At 36.2% G+C, this 22,036-nt stretch overlaps 1 protein-coding gene and 1 long non-coding RNA gene across 5 annotated transcripts in view; one reads left to right on the forward strand and one right to left on the reverse strand.

The window, feature by feature from the left end:
- Positions 1-22,036, forward strand: part of LOC118967941 (uncharacterized) — a 93,348-nt gene that overhangs the window by 57,968 nt on the left and 13,344 nt on the right. Inside the window, exon 2 of the long non-coding RNA XR_012133420.1 lies at positions 21,453-21,613. This is a non-coding gene — a long non-coding RNA (uncharacterized lncRNA). The remainder of the gene's footprint in view (positions 1-21,452; positions 21,614-22,036) is intronic.
- The window catches only part of SCN9A (sodium voltage-gated channel alpha subunit 9), a 144,148-nt gene that overhangs the window by 20,745 nt on the left and 101,367 nt on the right, over positions 1-22,036 (reverse strand). For all 4 annotated transcript variants that reach the window (XM_073241600.1, XM_073241598.1, XM_073241599.1 and 1 more), the window contains 3 exons: positions 14,029-14,149; positions 4,238-4,392; positions 973-1,146 (listed from right to left, as the gene is read on the reverse strand). In XM_073241600.1, coding sequence (XP_073097701.1) covers positions 973-1,146; positions 4,238-4,392; positions 14,029-14,149 — 450 coding nt within the window. The remainder of the gene's footprint in view (positions 1-972; positions 1,147-4,237; positions 4,393-14,028; positions 14,150-22,036) is intronic.

A 22,036-nucleotide genomic window follows, 5' to 3' on the forward strand; every position in this document is an offset into this window, starting at 1 on the left:
ATTGAGATTGTGAATTAATTTAAGAAAGCTTTTTAAAAGAATATAAAATATCATACATTGTATCTAAAAATATTATATTATCTAAAATATCATATGCCTTATAAAATAAAAATACAAAATAATTACACTAATCACATTACTATATATTTTTTAATTACATCATTCAAATATAAATAATTTGAGTACACTAAATAAGAATGAATTGATAATAATAAGTGTTATACCATTAATGTCCATTTGAGATACCCTGATTTACAAAGCTGTTTAAAGATCTCTTCCCTGACTATTTCAGCAGGTAATACTTATTAATGCTTATTTCTCTGCTCCACTGATACTCTATAGCGATGAATATAGCGAGATGTTGGAGACAGGACAAGAGCTGTGACTCATTTCGGTTTTCCCTATCGCTGGGACTGAGAAAAATATTTTTAAATCCCGTGTCTTCCCTTCTATCTAACAGTTATTTAGCTTTGGTCCTACTACCATGTTTATATGACTTTAGCTAACATATCACACAATTTAATATACCCCTTATGCCCTTTTATTCTCTTATTTTATATTGTAAAAAACAAAATCTGTATTTTATCTTTTTGATTTGTGCCTCTGCCCTTTCCATTCCCATCCCCCACCTAGATTTTCATTGTGTTTTTATTCCCATCAGGAGTAATATTCAAACCATGTATACATTTTTTAAAACCACATCTTTGCACAGAACCTAAGGAAGAATAAATTATAAATGTTAGAATGGTACAGAAAAGGATTTACATTTGTTGAAGTATTTCTCTTAATATTTCTAATATTCAATATATTACTTAAAAATAATTATTTTTAATGATGCAGCAAGATTTCTAAAAGTATGTATCTATAGCCTGAAAGTACAAATGCTAACCCAAATTAAAATGATAATATACATTAGTGAAGGTTTTACTTATAAAAATAAGTCCTCTTTTAAAATTTACTCAAAATACCTACATCAACAATTAAGAAGTCCAGCCAACACCAGGCATTGGTGAAATATGTTTTATAACCATATGCTACCCATTTTAGAAGCATTTCCAGAATGAAGACGTAAGTGAATATCTTGTCGGCATATTCCAGGACAATCTTAATGGTCTTCTTCTTTTCAATATATATATCTTCAAAAGCCTGTGGAAATAATTTTCAAATTCCAATTCATGTACAACTGAAAGCTTCTGATTCAGAACAAAAAACAGGAAATAAAATTCCGAGAGAGAAACCATTGAAATACAATACGATTAAGGGTCAGCTGACTTTCTTCTGGCTTCCAGTTACGGTGTAGTAACTAGAGAAGTCCCAATAACTTAAGATATGATTCCATAACTTTCTCACCCTGTACTGCCCTCTGCACCCACCAGCAGGATCTGAGCCCCTCCCGCTGCTCTTAGATGCCTGTGCACGCCCAGTGCCTAGCACCGTGTCAAGAACACAGCAGGAGACAAGGGAAGGTTTGCTAGTCAATCAGTGCAGTAGCTTCATAGGGCCATGAACGCAGAGGATGGTTTCTTTCTTTGGATTTTGCATAGTCTTGTAAAACTTCAGCTCTGCAAATGACTGTTGTATTCATTCCTTGAATGTATTACCTCTTAACATTCTCTAAGAACTTTCAGTAAGTGACAGAGGATGAGACTGTGGTCATAGTCACAAGTCCCTGAATGGACTTGAAGAACCAAGCTCACTGAAAAACTCTGAAAAGGGCTGCTGATGTAAACAGGTCTAAAGTATTGGAGTTTTCTCATTCAAATTCAAACAATATTCACTTTGTTGGAGAAAATGAAAGCAAAAGGACCTGTATCTTTAGTGGTTAACGTTATACTCCTGTCCATAGTTATGGGCTTATTTTTCTTACTCCCAGTTTTTCCGTCAATACTTTCAAAATGGGCCTTAGCACTTTTGGCAACTATTGGTATCAATATCGAAGAAACAGAGCCATTGAAACAGAGAGAATGGGCAGACCTATTAAGATGCTAAAAGACGCTTCCAGCAGTTGGCAGAGGTTCTGAAAGTCAATGGACACGAAGAGCAAGGGGAGGCTTCCCGTCCTCGGGATCTCCCTGCCTCCCTGTGACAACACAGCAGTCCTTGAAATACATAGGTAAGGAAGGGGCGTGAGCACAGAGAAGAAGGGTGCTGCTCCTGGACCCAGGGTGCAAATCAGGGCCCGGAGCAAGTCCCACTGTGGAGAGCCAGGCACCCTGCCTGAGCACACCCTCCTCTGACTAGTCCCAGAACCTGCACGGCCCCCAGCTTTGAGGACTGGTTTTGTGGATGTAGGAGCACGGAGGCAAGGAGGCCACTATGTGACACATACCTGACTTGGGGCAGAGGCTTCACTGTGAACGCATGTCAGTTACCCCTCATTTGTGTCCACATGATGTGTTCTCCGCTTTCGGAGGAGCCACACACAGTGGAAAAATACGGTGGCTTTGGCTCTGATCTCGGTTAACTTTTGGCTCTGTCATTTACCTTTGGGGCCCTTAACAACCATTTAAACTCTCTACCTAGCTTCCACATTGATAAAACAGGCAAAATACCATGATCTCATAGGATTGTTTGAAAATTGAGAAAAGCTATATAATAAACATCTTAAGACACAATAAATGTGTACCGAATCAGAACTATTACTTTTTGTTTATTTTATAGACAGCTTTAAAACTCTACCTCACCTGGCCAACTCCCTGAGTAAAAACACCCATTTTTTGAAATACCTTTTCTTCCTTATATGACTCATTTGGATTTCAGTTTTGAGTGTGCACCTCACAAAAATGTCATCTTCCTTTTTAGACATTTTGAACAAGGGATTACTTTAAACTTTTCTTAATTGTTTTGTAATCTCCTTTCTGACAATCCCAGTCGCATATGTGACTCAGTAGGGGACACACTTTCTTAGTTATTCGCAGTACAAGTAATGCAGACACTGTCAAGCTTCTTACTGGCCATTCCACCAGATAAGGAGAGTCCCATTTTTCTTACTCATCTTCTGTTTTTGAGAGAGGGGGCTTGTTGGGGGGAAGCAATCTGCTGTGAGCCCTGTGTGACTGCGTGTTCTTGCTGGGAAGGCCAAGAATGCAAAGCCATGTCTCCGGGTTGCTTTTGCAGCAAGCAGTGTTGAAAAATGAGGCAGTGTCTCCCTCTGGGACAAAGAGCAGGTTGTTCACTGCCTGCTATAAGAAGATGGGTTCCCTAAGCTCAGCACTACTCATCTGCAATGCCAACCCACTGTGTGTGCAGCACTCATTCAGCTCCATGCCATGCCCCCTGGGACGTGGGAACCAACATGTTGAAATTCACACTGGCTTCTACGCCATGAGCAAAAAGTCCTTTGTCTCTGATCTGAAGTATTCTATCTTCTACCAGCATCCATGGAACAGTAACAGGTTAATTTATTGTAAACAGAGTAAAACCAAATCCCATATCCATGAAGACTGTAATGCAACTTATAAAGTTCTTGAGTATTTCCAGTGGTACCTCTGCCTGGAGTGGGGCTTCTAATGGTTCATCCCTGTTAGCCTCAGCAGGAAAAACACACAAGTAAGAAAAGGCCCAATGAGGTTATAACCTCCCAGATCTCTTTCAGCTCTCAGAGAAGGTGGTTGGTAGATGTACAATAATGAGAAACTTCCCCGTTCTCACCTGAAAACTACAGCCTATTTTCCCTTATAACAACACGCAAGATGCTTTACAAACTTACACTGCTTATCTTGGTCACGGTATCTCGTTCTAGCTTGGCAGCTGTCCATTTCCTGAATAGCTCATGCTGTTTCATGCTTCCTTACCATGGTACACTTGTTTCCCCCTGCCCACCTTGCTTGACAGAAAAATTCCTATTAATCTTCATAGACCTTGCAAAACATCATATACTCTTCTGTGATGCCAATCAGACAACTGTTCTTGCTACAGTGTCATCAAGTTTGTTCTTCACTTACAAACACATCCCAGTTTTGTAACCACTTGTGTCTCTTCCCCAATGCTCTTTGACCCCCTTGAGAAAAATACCGGGACCCTATCCATCTTTGCTTTCAGGGCAGCAAGAATAATGCCTGACATGTGGTAGCTGCTCAGTAAGTATTTGCTGAGCTAAACTAAAATTTTGTCCTGGTACTAATCGCAGGGATTCATTTTTAGGTAAAACAACTTGCCACAGTATTTTTTTTCTTCCAACTCATTTACCAGAAATACTGACTTCCTCAACTTGTTGCTTTTGTGTCCGATCACTTACCAGAGCACCACTGCTGAGCAGGATCATGAGAACAATAAAGCTTTCAAACCAACTGTGTTCAACTATCCTGTAGCAGGTTTTCCTGATGTTCCACCAGATTTTTCCTTTCCCTGATTCTATGTTAACTTGGCAGCATGTGAACCTCCGTACACAACCTAGCAAGAAAGAGATTCATGTAAGAGCTTGATATTCAGAACAAATACAAAAAATAGACTACTGGATGCAAAGCATGCCCTATGAGAGCCCCTCAACCAAATAATTTCTAACCCTTGTACCTGAAGCTTCAAATAGATTCAACTTGGACGCCACCTTTTCTTGTCTCTCAGTTCTCCACAGTGTCTTCTTAGTATTTGCTAATAATTTCTAACTTGAGATGTCTTCTTGTTTTCTGTAGTTCCCCAATTTCTCTTCAATCTCCTCTACAGTGTTTAAACCACTTATTTTTCTATTACAGAAATCCTAACATAATCTTAATTCTCCTGATACACAGTAAGTGCTAAATACTTATTTGACAAAAGAATGGACTAAAATCTGAGGACAAAGGTACATTTTAGGGCCTTGTTTGCTGAAAGATAAAGTTGCCCTGATATGAATCCAGTCTACAATCTGATGCTGCCTCAACTCCTCTTTAAGAACCCTTTGAGAAACACAATTCTAAGTAATATATAAGAAAATTAGTGGAAGGTCCTATAATAAAAAATCTTGACTAGAAGATGAAGATGAAACTGTTTCACATGCTCTAAGTACAAAACAAATCTGACATTGGAAGCCTAGGTGCAAAACATACTGCTATGAAAAACTGAGGAACATTTTATGTAAAATTTTTTAAGTTTATCTGTTCATTTCTCCATCAGACTTCTGTTATTTTCTATGTACTCAGCTGTGTACATAGTTTCCTCGGTTGGAGAACTTATTTTTGGTTTTGGCTAAGTGGGTATAGAAATAAATGACTATAACTGCATAGAGTAATTAATATGGCAGATATGCAGGCGTTATTTCGGTATGAAGGAAGAAGTCTACCTAACCTGGCTTATTTGTTGAGAAGCAGAGGTCAGAGGAGGCTTCCTAAAAGGTGGAGCCTGAACTGAATCAAAGTGTTAGCCAAAAAGAGTTTGGGTGGAATTCCAGGCTAGAGGCAGTCAAATACGTTGTGCCTAGGAATTACAAGCAGTGCAGAATAGTGATGAAAGCAAAGTATAAACAGAGGGAGGGGTAAGAGATGAAGTCACAGAAATTGGCCAGTTAACAAAAGCACTTTTCACCACCTAAAGGAGTTTGTTTAAATCCTATAGTCATTGAGGAATAAGTGAAATATTGTAAGTGGAGAATGATATAGGCAGAGTGCATGTTAAATAAATACCACTACAGTTGTGTGCAGGATAAGATGGAAAAGGGAAAAAAAGGGGGCGAGGTGAAGAAAGACCCAGAGCCGGAAAACCATTTAGGATTCTGGTTGAGTATCCCAGACAAGAGTGATAAATTTGGGCAACTCTAAGGAGCTAGAGCAATAGCAGAGTCAAGACATATTTGGTAGATAAACTCAATGGGATTTGGTGACTGGATATGGGATGTGAGAGAAAGAGCGGAGCCCAGGACAACAGGATGGATTTCAGCAATGAAACAGGCCATTAGTGCAGGAGCTATTGGGAGGTAATGAGTCTGAGATGCCAAGGAAACATCGAAATGCAGATATTTGGAGATGCGAATATCAAGCTCAAGGGGAAAGTCTGGGATAGAAAAGAATATGTAAGAACTATATATAGGTTGAGATCCTGTGTTTTGAGGTCACACAAAAAAAGTCATTAGGGTAAGGAATGAAAAGGGCCAAGTCTGAAACATTCTGGACCAGAAATATTGAGGGACAGAACTCAGTGGTGTAGTAACTCCCAGTTAAATTATTAGGAATTTTTGCAGGCCTCCTGTTAACTATGGCCATTATCAAAAATTCAGTTATATAAACTTAAAATTATAACTTACTTTAAAAGAAGTAATAAATACTAAAAACATTACTTTCTAATCATTTGATTATTATCTATGCTTTTTAGTATATTTATGTCTAGTCTGTTGGGATGCTGGAAATTTGCTAAGACTGTCTCGGCTGTTGTGTGTGTCTTCCCAACTATACATGTGGTGAAGTCACATCAGTAGTTCGAAATCAGCCACAGTAAATCTTTACACTACAAAATGCTATCATGCATTATAATATACATGTATAATGCATTATGCTAAAATGCTACACATCAGGTCTTGTTAATTTTCTAGAGCAGTCTTCAGAAAGTGATGGAGGAAATGCTAATAAAACAGATAAAATAGTGAATACATGTCATGTTTGTGGCCATTACACTGTCAACAGAACAAAAAATTTAAGATTAAGGGAAGGATTATAAGCAGAGAACGATATAGGGGTTTCATATTCAAATTCTATGATCTGAATCCTCAAAGATTCTCTTACATCATTGATGAATGAGTGAAGTTCTCACATACAGCTTCTGTTTCACTTTCACCTTATTGATTAACTTAAATGAAAGTCTCTAACACTCCTCAAGTTAAAACTACACTTGTTTGTCAATTGCGATCATTGATCATCTATAAACACAAAATTTTGGTAAAATTTAACAAAAGCATTCTGTGAGAACCAGTGAGCTACGGAATGTATAATACAGAAGGTTTATATTACTGTTTGTAATGTGTGTGCCATGTAGCCTTTGCATCATGCAATTTATAACAAATGGACACACCTATGCATGCTTTCATTTTCGTGGAGAACTCATTGTTAAACACATACCTGCACACCACTGGGATGAGGGGGAAAAACATCTTGAAGGAGTGAGAGACAGAGTAAGGGTGGAGAGAGGAACAAAACGCTGAAAGACGCCAGGGAGTCACACGTTCTATGAGTGACTGGCGGACAGATCCAGGACCAAGAGCAGCCCATACAGGTAATGATTAAAAAATTTAAAAATTAAATAAAAATAATCTGAAGTCGATGAGAAAAGAAACAACCAGAAACACTTTGAAGAAAGCAAAGAATTTTAAAAAGAGGAACCGCAAGGAATTCCTCTCAGAAATTTTTGGATAAAAAAACCTCATTTGGAAGGAAGGCAAGAGGTGGGAGTGGACTTCTTTAGAAACTTGTTTCAGAAGTCTGCAGGTTAGGCACTTAAAAAAAATTTCCTTTTCTGTAAAATAATATATTTGATATAAACTACTGAGCCTATCAAGTAATAACTTCAGATATGCCCTGAAACAACAAAACTAGAACTCCCTTGATTATCGACACTTTTTAGACAATGTCTTATTATGGCTTCTTTCATGATTCTTCAGTGGAATTAGTTCACTGATCCAGAAGATAAGGAATTTCCTGGCACTTGAATTTCCAGCTCTATAGAAATACAGCAGACTATGTTTTCCCCCCAGGTCTTGTTATTATGCATATTTCATATGCTTCTAACCTTTCTCTCCAGAAGCTTCTAAGTTCCCAGAAAGCTAAAACTGTCTCTGTTATGCCCCTTTTTCCTGCTCAAACTACATAATAGAGTCCTCTACATAGCTTAACATGCCATGCATAGTTGACTTAAAAGACATGAACCCCACCAAAGAGTCTTAAATTCAAAGAAGCATTAGTCATGATCAAAAACATCACATCTCTGTGAATTCTAGAATTAATAAAAAGATTGGTTGTAAAAGAAAAAAAAAACAGGATGAATGGAAAACACATAACTTCATTTATCCACTGTTAATTATAGGTAACATGACCCTGATATGAATAAACTTATCTTCATAGTATTTATCATATTCATTGTATTTAAAATCTTCATGTATATCTCAAGTGTATCCGGTAGGGAATATTTTATAAAATGATATGGAAAAACAGTAAAAAGGTGGGGCCAAAAATTGACTCCCAGATAATCTATTTCAGGGCAAAAGAAAACACCAGAATGAGCAAGAGATTAAGAAGGAATTATTTTTTTTATATTGACTTAATGCTTGAGATTTTAGAATTTACTCAAGCTTAAAAACAAAAACCTTGTGCCGAAAGGAAGCTAGCATACCTCAAGTATAATTATCAGAGGAGAAGGTTGTCCTTTTGGTTGAGATTTTATTATCTGGGATTCATTTTTGTCAGTCATAAAGTTGAAGCGAAATATTATTCTAATGACTGAGGAAAGAAAAGGCAGTATACATTCTAATTAGAAAAGTAAGCAAACTTTTTATCTGAGATGAAGGTTCATAAATATTGCCCTCAGGATTTATCACACCTCAGAGAGTTTCTCTCTCTTATTTTGAGGTGGGAGTGCTCAACTACCTGGCTGGCTTTTATGCAAAGGCATATCCCAGTAGATTTCCGACCTAGCTGGTTAGCAATGTTATCATACCTTCTTTTTTAAAAAGAACTATTAATCAAATGTAAACATAACAGAGAACATCTCAAACATTTTAATGGGTCCCTGTGGGTTAATGCTATTTCTTTTGGGTTGTTTCATTAATTTGCTCTTGTGAGGCATTACCTAAAGTCTCTGTTGGGTTTCATCATGTTAAACCAAGGTTCTCAAATATAAAAGAAACCCCTGACCTCTCTTCCAAGCTAGACTCCCATTAATAAAAATATAATAGCATGATCAGTATAATTATGTAAGAATTTATCAGGAAAGTAAGTCTTCTTTTTTAACCACTTCTTAAAACGTTCCCAATCCTCTAAAACAAGTGTTTTGTCCTCACTTTCTTTCCCCAAAAGAGACAGAAATAGGCACAAAGGAGTTGGTTACTGTGTTATTAGAAGTTAGAATTAGTTATTAGTTATTTTATAGGAAGTTGATGAATTCAGACCATTTGTAGGGGAAACTGAGTTGACTTCCCCTATATACAATTAACAGAGAATACATTACTTTAAGGAAAAGAAGGTATCCTCACATATCCTGATTGTGGAATTTACTAATTGTATAATCTCAAAGGAGGACACAACAGAACAAAAAGGCAACCTACAATATGGGAGAATATTATCTGATAAGGGTTAACATTCAAAGTATATAAAGAACTCATATGCCTCAACACCAAAAAAAACCAAAAAAACTCGATTAAAAAAATGGGCAGAGGACCTGAACAGACATTTATCCAAAGAAGAAATACAGATGGCCAACAGGCACATGAAAAGCTGCTCCACGTCGCTAATCATCAGGGAATGCAAACCAAAACCACAGTGAGATACCACCTCATGTCAGTCAGAGTGGCCACTATCCAAAAGACAAGACATGACAAGTGTGGGTGAGGATGTGGAGAAATGGGAACCCTCCTACATGGTTGGTGGGAATGTAAACTGGGGCAGCCCCTGTGGAAAGCAGTATGCGGGTTCCTCAAAAAACTAAAAATAGAAATACCAGCTGATTTCTTCTAGGAATTTACCCACAGAAAACAAAATCTCTGGTTTGAAAAGATATATGCACCTCTATGTTTATTGCCACATTATTTACAATAGCCAAGATATGGAAGCAAGCAAAGTGTCCACCAAAAGATGGAGAGATAAAGAAGATTCGGTACATATACACAATGGAATATTATTCAGCCATAAAAAATAAAGAAATCCTGCCACTTGCAACAACATGGATAGACCTACAGGGTATTATGCTAAGTGGAATAAGGCAGAAAGAGAAAGACAAATACTATATGATTTCACTTGTTTGTGGAATAGAAAAACAAAACAAGGTGAACAAAATAGCAGTAGACTCACAGACACTAAGAAGTGACTGGTGGTTACCATGGGGGAAGGGGAGGGGGACGAAGGGGCACAAAAATCCCAATCATAATGTAAGTTGGTCACAGGGATCATGGTACAGCAGGGAGAATGTAGCCAATGATTCTGTAACATCGTCCTATGCTGACAGATAGTAACTGCACTGGTGGGGGTGGGGGAGGATTGAATAAGGTGTGTAACTGCTGAACCACTGGGTCATATACTTGAAATCAATGTAATATTGTATATCAACTATACTCCATAAAAAAATAAAAGGAGTACAATATAAAATCAAACAGAATCAAAGAGTCATATCATGTTCATAATTATACAGGTTGCCAAGACATGCAGAATTAAGGAGAGTGAAGAACAGGGCCAGATGCAGAGAAGGGGCCTGGAGTCTTGACTTACAAATTTAAGGGAACTGAACTAAAGTGAGACGCAGTGTAAAGGGAGGAGAAACGGGGGAAGGAGAGGAACAAGATGCGCACTAGTAAAGTGGCAGTTATGAAGTCCAAAAGGATCAAGGGGTGTGAGACAAGGAACATCATTTTAGCAATTCATCTTCCCTGAACACACAACTACTCTGACTTAACTCACTCTTTGATTTTCCTGCTGCCTTGCAGGTAGCAAAAATCTCTGGAGGCCTAGTGGTGTTCTCAGCTCTTGTGGACCAATCCTGAATTGCTGAGTCATTTTCAGTGTAAGTGAATAAGTTCCCAATTTCCCACCCTGCAAAGCCAAGTGATTTTGAAGTTTTCACATAGGAACCACGTATTTCCAGTTTCTGGAGTCATTTTGACTCTTCTTTCTTTCCCACCTGATATCCATTCCATCAGGAAATCCCTTCATCTTTAACTTCAAAATACACTCAGAACCTCGTACTCTCACCCTCCCCATACAACCACAGGGGTCTGAGCTTCCATCAGCACCCCCCAGGTTCCTGGAGTAACATCCAAGAGGTTTCCCAGCTCCCACCCTTGCTACCCACCCATTTACTTTTAAAATAACATGTTGTGAGACTTAAATGAGATGCTTATAATGTCCTTCAAAGCTCTTATGACCTGGCCTCTACTGCATCTTATACCTTGACTTTAACCAACTCTTCAGATCTCTTAATCTTTTCTATTCATACTGGCCCCTTGGTTTCCCTCAAAGGTTGTGCACATCCCCACTTCAAGGCATGAGCCTTTATTATTCTACCCAAAGTACTCTTTCTTCATATATTTGTAAGACCCACTTCAATTTTCTTCAGGTCTCCAATCAAAAGATACCTTTTTAGAAAGGCCTTCTCTGACCACTCTATTTATCTGACAGTAGGTTCCTACCCCTCAACCTGAATATTCCCATTTTTACTTCACTTGTCCATAGCATGTATCACTTATCTTACCTCCTACGTATTCACACATTTATATGGACGAGGAACATTGTTTTTTTTCACTGCTCTATTTCTCTACAGTGTTCAGCCCTGGGCCTGGAATACAGGAGGTGTTTAAGGATTGTTAGTGAATGAAAGAATGATCAATTCAAGCTATGTAACATAGCCATCACCACACAGTCAACAGTTTCTTCTTTTTGTGTGTCTGTGGTGACAACACCTATGATCTACCTTCGTAGCACATTTTAAGCATAACATACGGCATTGTCAACTACAGTCACATCATCGTGCACTAGATCTCCAGAACTTACACAGCTTGCATAACTGCAACTTTTGCTCTCAGGATACTTTCAGTGGTCAAAGCCAAAGTTCATTTGAAAATGTGTTTCCATAGTATTTCTTTTTTTTTTCCCACCAACACACACAGTGAATTGTTTATGCAGTGAACAAATTTTTTTTTCTTTTTCTTTTGGTATTATTAATGTATAGTTACATGAACATTATGGTTACTAGACTCTCCCTATTGTCAAGTCCCCACCATGTACCCCATTACAGTCTCTGTCCATCAGTGTAGTAAGATGCTATAGAATCATTACTTATAGTATTTCCTATATGCTAGACTTAATTTAGAAGTTATGAAAAATCTCGAAGTGATCATATAAGCATTTTCATTGGTGTTTTGCAGGACTAAAGTAAACTTTGTAAGTAACATAGCACTTATGGTTAGAAATAGCTGAGCATTAATACTTTCTAGAGAGAGTTTAAGTTTTTCTAATGCTCTTTTCTGATTTCAAGCCATAATTTGTTTGATAAGCCCAAGTTGTTTTTAGTTATCCTATAATTTTAAGTTAGGGTCATTCATAGAATGGATAGAGGAAATCACAGTGGATCTGCACAAATTTAAGTTTGCCTGGTGCCAAACAATTTATTGAGAAACGGGCAATAACTGACGAAATTCTTAAATGCCTTTAACAGGAACACTTCTCAAGGAAAGTCTTTGTATTTTGCTTATGGTACTAGTTTCAGCAAACACAAAATTTCTACAAATAGGGTGTCAAACTTATTTGCCTCTCACATAAAATGAGATCTGGCTTGTATTCAAAGAAATTCATGCACCTGTTGTATTTTGAAGATACCTTTTTTTGCCAGTCATTTTGTTTACTGCATGAGTGCTACAGGAGGCTGGTTGAGGAAATCCTGGAGAATCAAGCAAGTTAATCATTTCTACAAAAAATAACAATGCTGAGGGTAATCCCAGGAGTGGAAACTGAATCATGAGCATCAATGTTATTATAGCTTCTCTGTGAGGTTGTTGGAAAAATGCTTCAAAAGCAATAAGGAAAGTAGAAGAAGACAGGCACTGTACTAATTTATTTATAAGTATTATCTCATTTAATATCCCCAGTATTCCTATAACATGGATGTGATTGTTATATCCATGCTACAGATGAGGCATCTAGGAATTTAAAACTTTAGAATTGTGTTTTTACTTGGGTGTCACAACTCTTGCTTAGGAAGTACTGCATTCTTTCCTGGGTCAAGTTCAAAGTTACTACTATGAATAAAATCCCCCCAGCATTTCAGGAGTCGTAAGAAGGTCAGTGAAGCAGAAAGTGAAAAGGAATGAAAAGCGCTGCTGTCAGGGAGATTAGAGGGAGGCCATATGCACAGGGCTTTACACACCGACTTGAGGACTTCGGGTTTATTCTACAGACCAATGGCTCTTAACTTTTAGTGCACATCATAATCCCCTGGAGGACTTGGGGCCTGTGCCCGGTTCTGGTCAGCTTGTGGTTTCTATAATCAACCGTGGCTAAGAAGGAAGAGGTTAGGGCTGACTCGAAGTCTTCACCTTGAGAGGCAGGATGGATCATGGCATCACTGAGTGAGTTCAAGATAAGAAGCAAGGGTAGATTATATGTGGGAGAACCCACTAAAGTTTATTTTAAACTTAACAGACTTGAGATGCCAAAAAGCAACAGGTAGAGAGAACCAAGGGGGAGTTGTAGGCAGATCTGGAACTCAAGAGTATGTTCAGGGGTAAAGGTAATCGTTTAAGAGTCAACAACCCAGAAATGATCGTTCAAGCTACGGACATGGATGAAACCCCTGGGGGCCAGAGAATAAGAAAAGAAGATAACCAGGCATCAAAATGTGGGGGGACTTCATTATTTAAGGGATGTTCATACAAAGAGTGGCTAAAAGAAACAGACAGTGAAACTCAGAGCCCTCGGAGATGTGCAGGAGCGAAGGCGCAGGGTGGCCTCGGAAAACAGAGGAAGAACCTGGAGCCAGTAGCGAAGGGGGCAGCGAGAGGTAGTGAGTGCCTTCAGCTTTCGATGGGAAGGACAACAGGAGTAGCGTCTGTCCCTTAGGGTGTATCCTAGTGGGTCCATGGGGCTGGGAACGTGAATCAAGGGTCTGAATGAGCAGCAGGAACACCCTTAGTTGTCAGAGAGCCTTAAGTCTGACACACTGTCATTGCAGATCATCGTTCGTACAGTACTTTACACGGAGAGACGGAAGCCTGAGAAGCCCAATGACTTGCTTTTGGTCATAGAGAAACAGCTGGATTGGCATGGAATGGAGTCTTCTGGCTTTTTACTAAACAACCCCTTTATATGAGGTTTTAAGATAAAACACAAACGCTAATTAACAGATGCTAACTGCGTTCTTTTTTCTTACCATCTGTGAAGCAGGCGTCTGGCTCATCTGAGTTTACAGGCTCGGCCTCTGCCTCCTCTCCTTCTCCTGGCAGAGGGTTATCAACTGTGCTGCACTCGGAGGAACTTGACCGGGGCAGTCTCTACAAAGAAATTCACCACCCCACCAGACAGTTCATTCAGGGTTCATTCAAATCTTATATTTAAGCCATATTTAATAATCAGGGTCATGCAAAGTGTTATGAAAAAAGATTAAGTGCGATGGCCATAAAACACGTATCAACACATATTGAGGTCAAGTAACCATATAATGCATCTCTGCTTGATCTTTCTATCTACACATCCTGTGAAAAACACATTTTATTATTTCTAATATGCTAATACATAAGCATTTAGAACAGAATTTGCTTAAGGTAATGTTTGGATGTAAACCAGAACATGTACAAAGTACTGGCCACATGTTTATTATGTTTTGTACTCAGTGCAAATTTGTGTACACCAATAATTATTATTTTAGAACAACCAAGACCCTAATAGCCGTAAGTGCCAAACTGCCAACCTCTGATAAATGAAAGATCAGATCTGATAGTTGGCAGAAAAGGCTTGTTGATACTTCATATTTTAAAAAAGAAATTAGTATGAAATGAAATCCAAACATAGTTCTTTTATTATCTCTTGAATTTAAGAATATGTATCAGGATGATAAAGACAGAAGGCCTTTTATCAAGACCAAAGTCAGATATTATGTTGGAATCAAAATAATAATCAAAAATCAAAAAGACCATAGTCATTATGTCTTCCAATGCCACCCATTCTAGTATATAATTTCAGGATAGAGTAGAAAAGATCATAAGGTATTATTTACAGTGTCAAGAGCAGTGGCCACTAAAATGAGCACCACATGCAAACTCTGAAACAAAGATTCAATGAAACTGAACAAGGCAGGCTAACACATGACAGGGATGAGCTCACTGTCGTTATGATCAGACCATTGATCATAACACAAACAAGTTTTCCCCACCCGGAAATTTATGATCAAACATGATGTTTACACACATACACGTACACAGAAATTTTTAGAAAAAAATACATACAGCAATTGTAGCAAAACTCTGTCAATTTTTCCTAATATTGCTTTATAAATGGTAGAGCAGAGCATTAGTGAGAGAGTTCATTTCTCATTTTAATTTGCTAAATGACATGTGAATATTGAAGACTACTAGTTATTATAGCACATGCTTGTCTTAAGATTATAGCTTTACTCTTTCTTAGAATAGTTCAAAAACGTTAAGTGCTAAAAATTAGGAAATACTCATTTCAGTTAAATTGCTTCTTTAATCTGTTAATTTGCATTAATGTTACAGGGCCAATCTAAAATAGTAATTTTTAGAGATAGACCAGGAAGCTCAAAGTGTTTTTATGGGTACCCCATTAAATTCTCAGTAACAACAGTACTTAATATCAGTTTTAAAAAATACATTGATAAAGTTTGTACATAAGAAATGATGTAAGGACAAAATTCTTTTTCTATGAGGAGTAAAGAATTATGATTACTCTATTAAATTAATACTTCCAATCTGTGTTGGCTTAGAGGCTTTATTCCTCCCAGGTTTAAGAGTTTAATAATAATGTCAGTTACGACCAGTATCTTTTACCTCAAACAGTAATTTTAAATGAAATTTCATTTAAAAAGCAGGTTATTTAAACTGATGGAATTCATTTAAAATGACTTTAAAATAAAGGACACAGAAATTAGTTCTAAGACTGAATATTCTGTAAAACAAGATTTTAAAATAAGGAAAGAATGGACAAACTTATAATTACTAATATGTCCCGTAGTTCCAACTAGCACAAAAAGTAATTTTCAGTACGATATCTAAAAGACTACAATTGTTTGATGCCCTCAGTTCTTGACCTTCCAAGCTACAAATAAACTGTGCCCAGGCAACTGAAAGGAAAGGCACATGACTCCATGGAGATGGGACCGAGTTCTTCAACCCTGAATTATTGGCCTGAATTTTGAGGCAAAGCAGTGGGAGAAAGTGCTGACAGCAAGAGTGCAAAGCACTTCCCAGCTAACAGCCGAAATACTGATGACTAGGAAAGAGGGATAATGGCTTTCTCTTAAGTGGTAACAACCTTAAAACAAAATGATTCTAATTTGCGGAATTCTGACAGGCTAAACTAATGAAAACATCTTCAGTCTCAGTTTTGGTTTCCTCACTGTTTAAAAGACTTATGCCAAATCAGTTTATAAGCACGTAAAAAGGTGATTTCATGAAGGGTGTCTTGTCACTGAAACCTTTTTTTTTTTCCTCCTCATACTCTTTATGGCAATTTTTTTCAATTAAATTCAGAGTTTGGCTCAGATTTTATATCACAAATGACAATTATTCAATATTGTGAAGAACATTGGAACAGAAATTACCAAAATATTTAATATGAGCTCTAATTTGAACCAGAAGCCAAATTCCTATGTAGCTTTAGAAATTCAATGTTTAGCATATTTTTTAGGAATTCAGTGTTTGCCTGGGAGTGCATTTTCACACCGTAGTTGTTTCAGGACTATATATAATAATAAAGATTGATGTGCATGTCCTAGAAGAATAGTTTAGTTCTTATATACTTAGCTTTTAAATTCAATACTTACTGAAGTTGAGGTTTCTTTGACTGAGTCCAAAAGGATGCTTTTAAGTAGAAAGACTAACATCTATAATAAAAGTTTTCTGCTGAAGGGGAATTAATTTAATTCTCATAGCAGGCGTTGTTAGGTTTAACTGTTAAATCTTATTGTATTCTTGTTTAGTACGCAGAGAAGAACATGTGTTAATTTTATAATTAATTGTGTGTTAATTTCATTTCTATAAAGTCAACTGTTATTTGGTTTCTTTTTAATTTTGGAAATGGAAGAATGGTTATACTATACTAGGAGCAGTGAAATATTTAACTTCAGTGTGAAAAGTTCCCTTCTTATATTATAAATAGTCATTTCATAATTTTCATGTGGATTTCTATTTTTAATTAAAAGTGAAATATACTTTGTGTCTATTACTGGTTTGTTTATCAATGAAGATACTTCTTTATCTTTGGCAAGCTACGTCTAAATATACGTAAGTATAAATGTAAGACCATAAAGGTAGACTTACTAGCATTAGAAATAGAAAGTATATCATAATTAGGTTTTCTGCCTTTTTACTGAATAATATAGTATTGACTAAAAGCACTTTCTAAAATTCCATGTTTCTTTTCTTTAAATGAAACCTACACATCTGATTCAAAAATTTTAAATGTATGATAGTATATGGCGAAAAGTTCCCTCACTCTCTCTGACTCTGTTCCCTTTGGGTAACTACTATACAGTGTATACAGATGTTTTTGATATATCTATCCAAAGTCTTCAATGTGTATCCACAAAACACCTAAGTAATTTTGAGACACTCTAATCTTGATTATAAATTTATGTAGCTAGGAAGCCCCTTTTAAATATTAAAGATATGATCAAATTAAAAGCTATTCTTCATGGTTCTTTTGATTACCTGCAAGGTGTGTTTTCTATAATTTGCACATGGGTAGAAACTCTGTTAAACACCGGTGTGATATGAGAAACTGCCCGAAACTGGTCACTTGCAAATTTACTACTGACATTCCCTGAAATAGGCATTCCCGTTGTAAAGTTCTTTTATGCTGATAGGAATGGTGGTTAATGCTGGCTGGTCATGTCTTATTTTGAGAGGTATGAAGTATAAAGTTTATTATATAACAACATAGGGCTTCAGGTAGGAATTTTTAAAAATGTGAACTATTAGACTACTGCTTTATATAAGAAAGATAATCTTTGAGGAGCAGAGTCTAATGTAGCTATTTCACCTGAGCATCAAAACAAAGATACACCGAGGGTAGCAAGAAGGTTGAGAGAAGGAAATTAAAAGGAAGGAAGGGGCAGAAAGTGTATAAAGGACATTAGTAATAAGTTAAACTCCACTATATGTCAAAGAGCAAGAACGACTTTTTAAAATTTGAGTCAAATCACCCGTCTTTATTTTGCAGCCTAATTTTACAACTGATATCTATAATGAGATTTTGGAACCATTGAGGAGCAAAATAGTAAACTTCAGAATAAAGGACCAAGGGACCTTTAGAGAAGAATTCCACAGACAGCTACTAAGCTTTCTGGGAGTAAGGGTCCAATGTTTCCAAGTTTACCATTCTATTATGGGGTAACTTGAATTTTAAATATTATTTTCTAGTCTAAAACCAAAATATATTTTCCTCTCCCCTGCAATTGTTAGGGCCCTTTTTTGTCTTCTGGAGAAATGCAAACATTATCTTCTTACAGCCTTTGTAAGATTGGAGATCACTTATGATGTTATAGTTTGTGTTTTTCATCTTGAAACTAATGATATTTAGCTTATTTATTTACTTATTTTTTTCACATGATTAAGCTTTCTGGACCCTCAAAAGTCCCTCCAATCTCTTTCTTTCTGAAATTCTGGTCTCTCTCAAGATTCTTTCTGAAATGTACTGCTCCAAGTTAAAAAGTACTTCAGATATCCTTCACTGATGGAAAAACTCACAGTATTTTTCTCTCTGTTATATAGACTTTCATGTTACTTCCACTTAATTAAGCAGAAAATTATCTATTTACTAGTTAAAATAAGTTTGTCTGACATAATTACGGGCAAATCGAATTCCAGCACTCTTTCAAAATAAAAGGCAAGAAAACAGTTTTTCCTCTCCTAACATTCTCTGTTTATTGCTGCTAGAGAAATGGCGTAGCTTTCTTGGGAACAGCTACTATTCAGCAAGAAACCCACTTAGTTCAATCACAGGGTCAACAGGACATATTGTACTAAATGTTGGAAAAATAATGAGTCAAATCTCAGCCATTACCAGGGAAATTCAAAATAAAGCAAATGATTTCACTGAGAGTTCTTATTTCCCAGAAGCTTCTACCTAGGGCACTTTCTATCCAATAATATGACAATTTTGTGACTAAAAGATAAGCTCTTGCACATAAAAACAAACAAATGCAACAAAGTGTGACCACGTAAGAAGGCTGGACTGGCTATAGATTTCTCAGCCAGATCCTACAGCATTACCTTGGAAATTCTTTCTAACAAAAAGGCAAGTGCCAGTCACCAGCAAGGTCCTGCAACATAAAGGACCCTGTATTCAAGAGCTCTGTGCACTAACATCCAATGGCTATTTGTAGAGACCAGGTATGTCAGTAGCTGGAATATGGTGGGTCAAATCTTAAAAATTCTCAAATTCTACTGAGACCTGATAGAAAATTGCAACAAGTGGGTAAATGAGGATTGCAACACAGGCAAACACAATGGCAAAATGTGTAGTAAAAATGAGACTTTAGCTCATGAAATATTATTTTTAATTAAAAAAAAAAGACAAACCAAAACAAACTAGCCATACATTTGGATGATTCATGCTATCCCCCAACTATCCATAGTCAGGAAGGAGAAGGAAAGGTAAATTCCAAACAATGCGACAATTACCAGTTTTTTAATATGTAGTTTTCTAACATTGCAAATACAATGTAAAATAAAAATTGGCATGGATAAAATATAACTTTCCTAACTTTTACTTTGGCAGCTTTGGCCGAAGTATTATATTTCAAGTCATTCTCCACAACTGTAATATTGAGAATTTTTTGTTTATAGGGTGAATGACCATTTGTTAACATGCACCTCATGCTAACAGATGTTTCAGTAAAAAAATAGTAGTAATTTAGGAGTTAAACACATACACAAGCACACACATATATGGAAAACTGGAAACAGTTTTCTCAAAAATTGTGTGTTTTATCTGTTCATATATAGATACTATTGTGTATATGTGCATCTTTAGGTTCTCATGGGAGGAGATTTACAGCATTCTGGAATAAAATTTTTTGTAAGAAAACATTTCCTCAATCACTACCAGTTTTCAGTGGAAAAATATATCATTTACTTAGAAGCACCTTTAAAATTAATTTCAAGAAAACTGGAACATTAAGTTTTTAAAAATTTGAAACTATTAACATATTTATCCCTAGAGTAAAGTATGTTCAGGATAAAGTTTTGCTTTCATCATTACACAATGGAAAACAGTTGTACTAACATCCCAGCAATGACAGAGAAATTCAAAATGTGAACTGGATTATCAAAAAAGGCAAGATTCTTATAAACATGGTTCTCTCCCACCAAGGAATTATTAGGGTTCAGTTATTCAACAAGGTATACTAAAGTCAAAACAAAATATTATATCTGAGTAGTATACTTTATTTTACAGTTCTAGAAAGATTATATAAGGTAATCCATATCAATCTGCTTCTAATTTTAGGGAAAGTATTTTATATATTATTTTCAGATTTAGTGTTCACTTCATAATATGTTCCATTTAAACCTCTTACCTTTTAGAGGCTGTTCTGCATATCTCCTCATGAGATAAATACATAATCAGAAACGTATCCATGCATAATATTGCTTCTGGAATGAGGCTGAGCATTTCAAGCACTTACAACTCATTCATTCACAGGCAGGGCCTATTAAATTTTAATATGCATTTTATATATGATCAAATAAAAATCGTGTTATCTGAATTAATTTAAAGAGATAAAGCCCTAGTTATCACTGTACTTTAAATCATTTCAGAATATACTCAAAGTTTGGCCTAGAAGCTGGGTTCTTTGCCTCTTGTCTCCAAATTTCTGGGTGTGTACTCAGAACACAGCTTATTTGTATGAGTCTCAATTTCTGTGAACAAACGGATAGCACTAGAATGGTCTTTCACTGTTTTGAGATTTTGTTTATGCCTGAAATATTATTCCACAAAAAATTGTTTCTTAATAGTGTTTAATTTACTGAATTTAAGTGTAACAGTTTATTTTTTTCCACTTTGAGGTATAATTGACATATAACATTATGTAAGTTTAAGGTGTATAATGCGGTGGTTCAATATGGGTATATATTGTGAAATGTTTACTACAAGAAGGTCAGTTAACACATCCTTCACCTCACCTAATTACCACTTTGTTACTGTTGTGGTGAGAACATACTCTACTCTCATAACAATAAATATGACAATTTAATGTGATATACATCTATACATACATAAAATCAGGAAGGGACATTGATAGAGGTTTTCAAATGAAATGTTGCTTCAGTGGCTTCTGTTACATTCTGTATCTTACTTTATAATCCATACAATAAAAAGCTATAGATGATGCACTTGAAATCACCTAAGGTCATGAGAGATAATATCAAGGAAGGCATCAAGAGAATCATAAAAAATGATGGACTTGCCCTGTGACATGCTCTGATGTCAATTTATCTATGGAACAATTGTATATATTTCTACTTTCTTGCAATGGGTCAAGCAGAAAGATTTTGTAGCTGAACAGCATGCATGACACTGAAAAAAAATATCATATATGTATGATTTTTTTTTTAGATAACCTGTGTAAAAGTGGTCACATATGTCTCTGCCTGGTTAAAAGCACAGAGGGGCATCCTTGATTGATCCAGTTTGTTTTTACCCCTGTGAGAAGAAGGTTACGTACTGAAGTTTAGAAATGCAGTCAACTGATTTAAAATGTTTGAAGTCACAGACCTGTAAGTAGAAATTTGTTATATTTGAAAATACATAATGTATGCTCAGTGCAAAGCAATATATTAAAAACACAGTAGTAAGATTATCATTTAATATAGATTTAAAAACAACCAACTAAACAGTTATACAATGCTATCACTTAGGAGCTGAATTTTAAAACTATAATGTGCTAAGGCAATCTTTTCCATTTGGTTTGCTTTTTATAGCAAATATTTAAAAATAAATGATTCTCAGTATTGGAGTGGGGTAATAGTAGGAGTATGTGCTTTTAAAAAATCTATCCTAAAATCAGCGTTTGATTTATTTTTAATTGTCATATGTATTTAATTCTGATATTTCAAACAGCATTGCAGAAAAGGGATGTTTTCAAATTTATCAGAATATAAAAAACAAGAAACATTAATTTAAATATGTCAGACCAAATT

Source organism: Manis javanica, chromosome 7, assembly GCF_040802235.1.
Source record: "Manis javanica isolate MJ-LG chromosome 7, MJ_LKY, whole genome shotgun sequence".
Taxonomy (NCBI): Eukaryota; Metazoa; Chordata; class Mammalia; order Pholidota; family Manidae; genus Manis; species Manis javanica.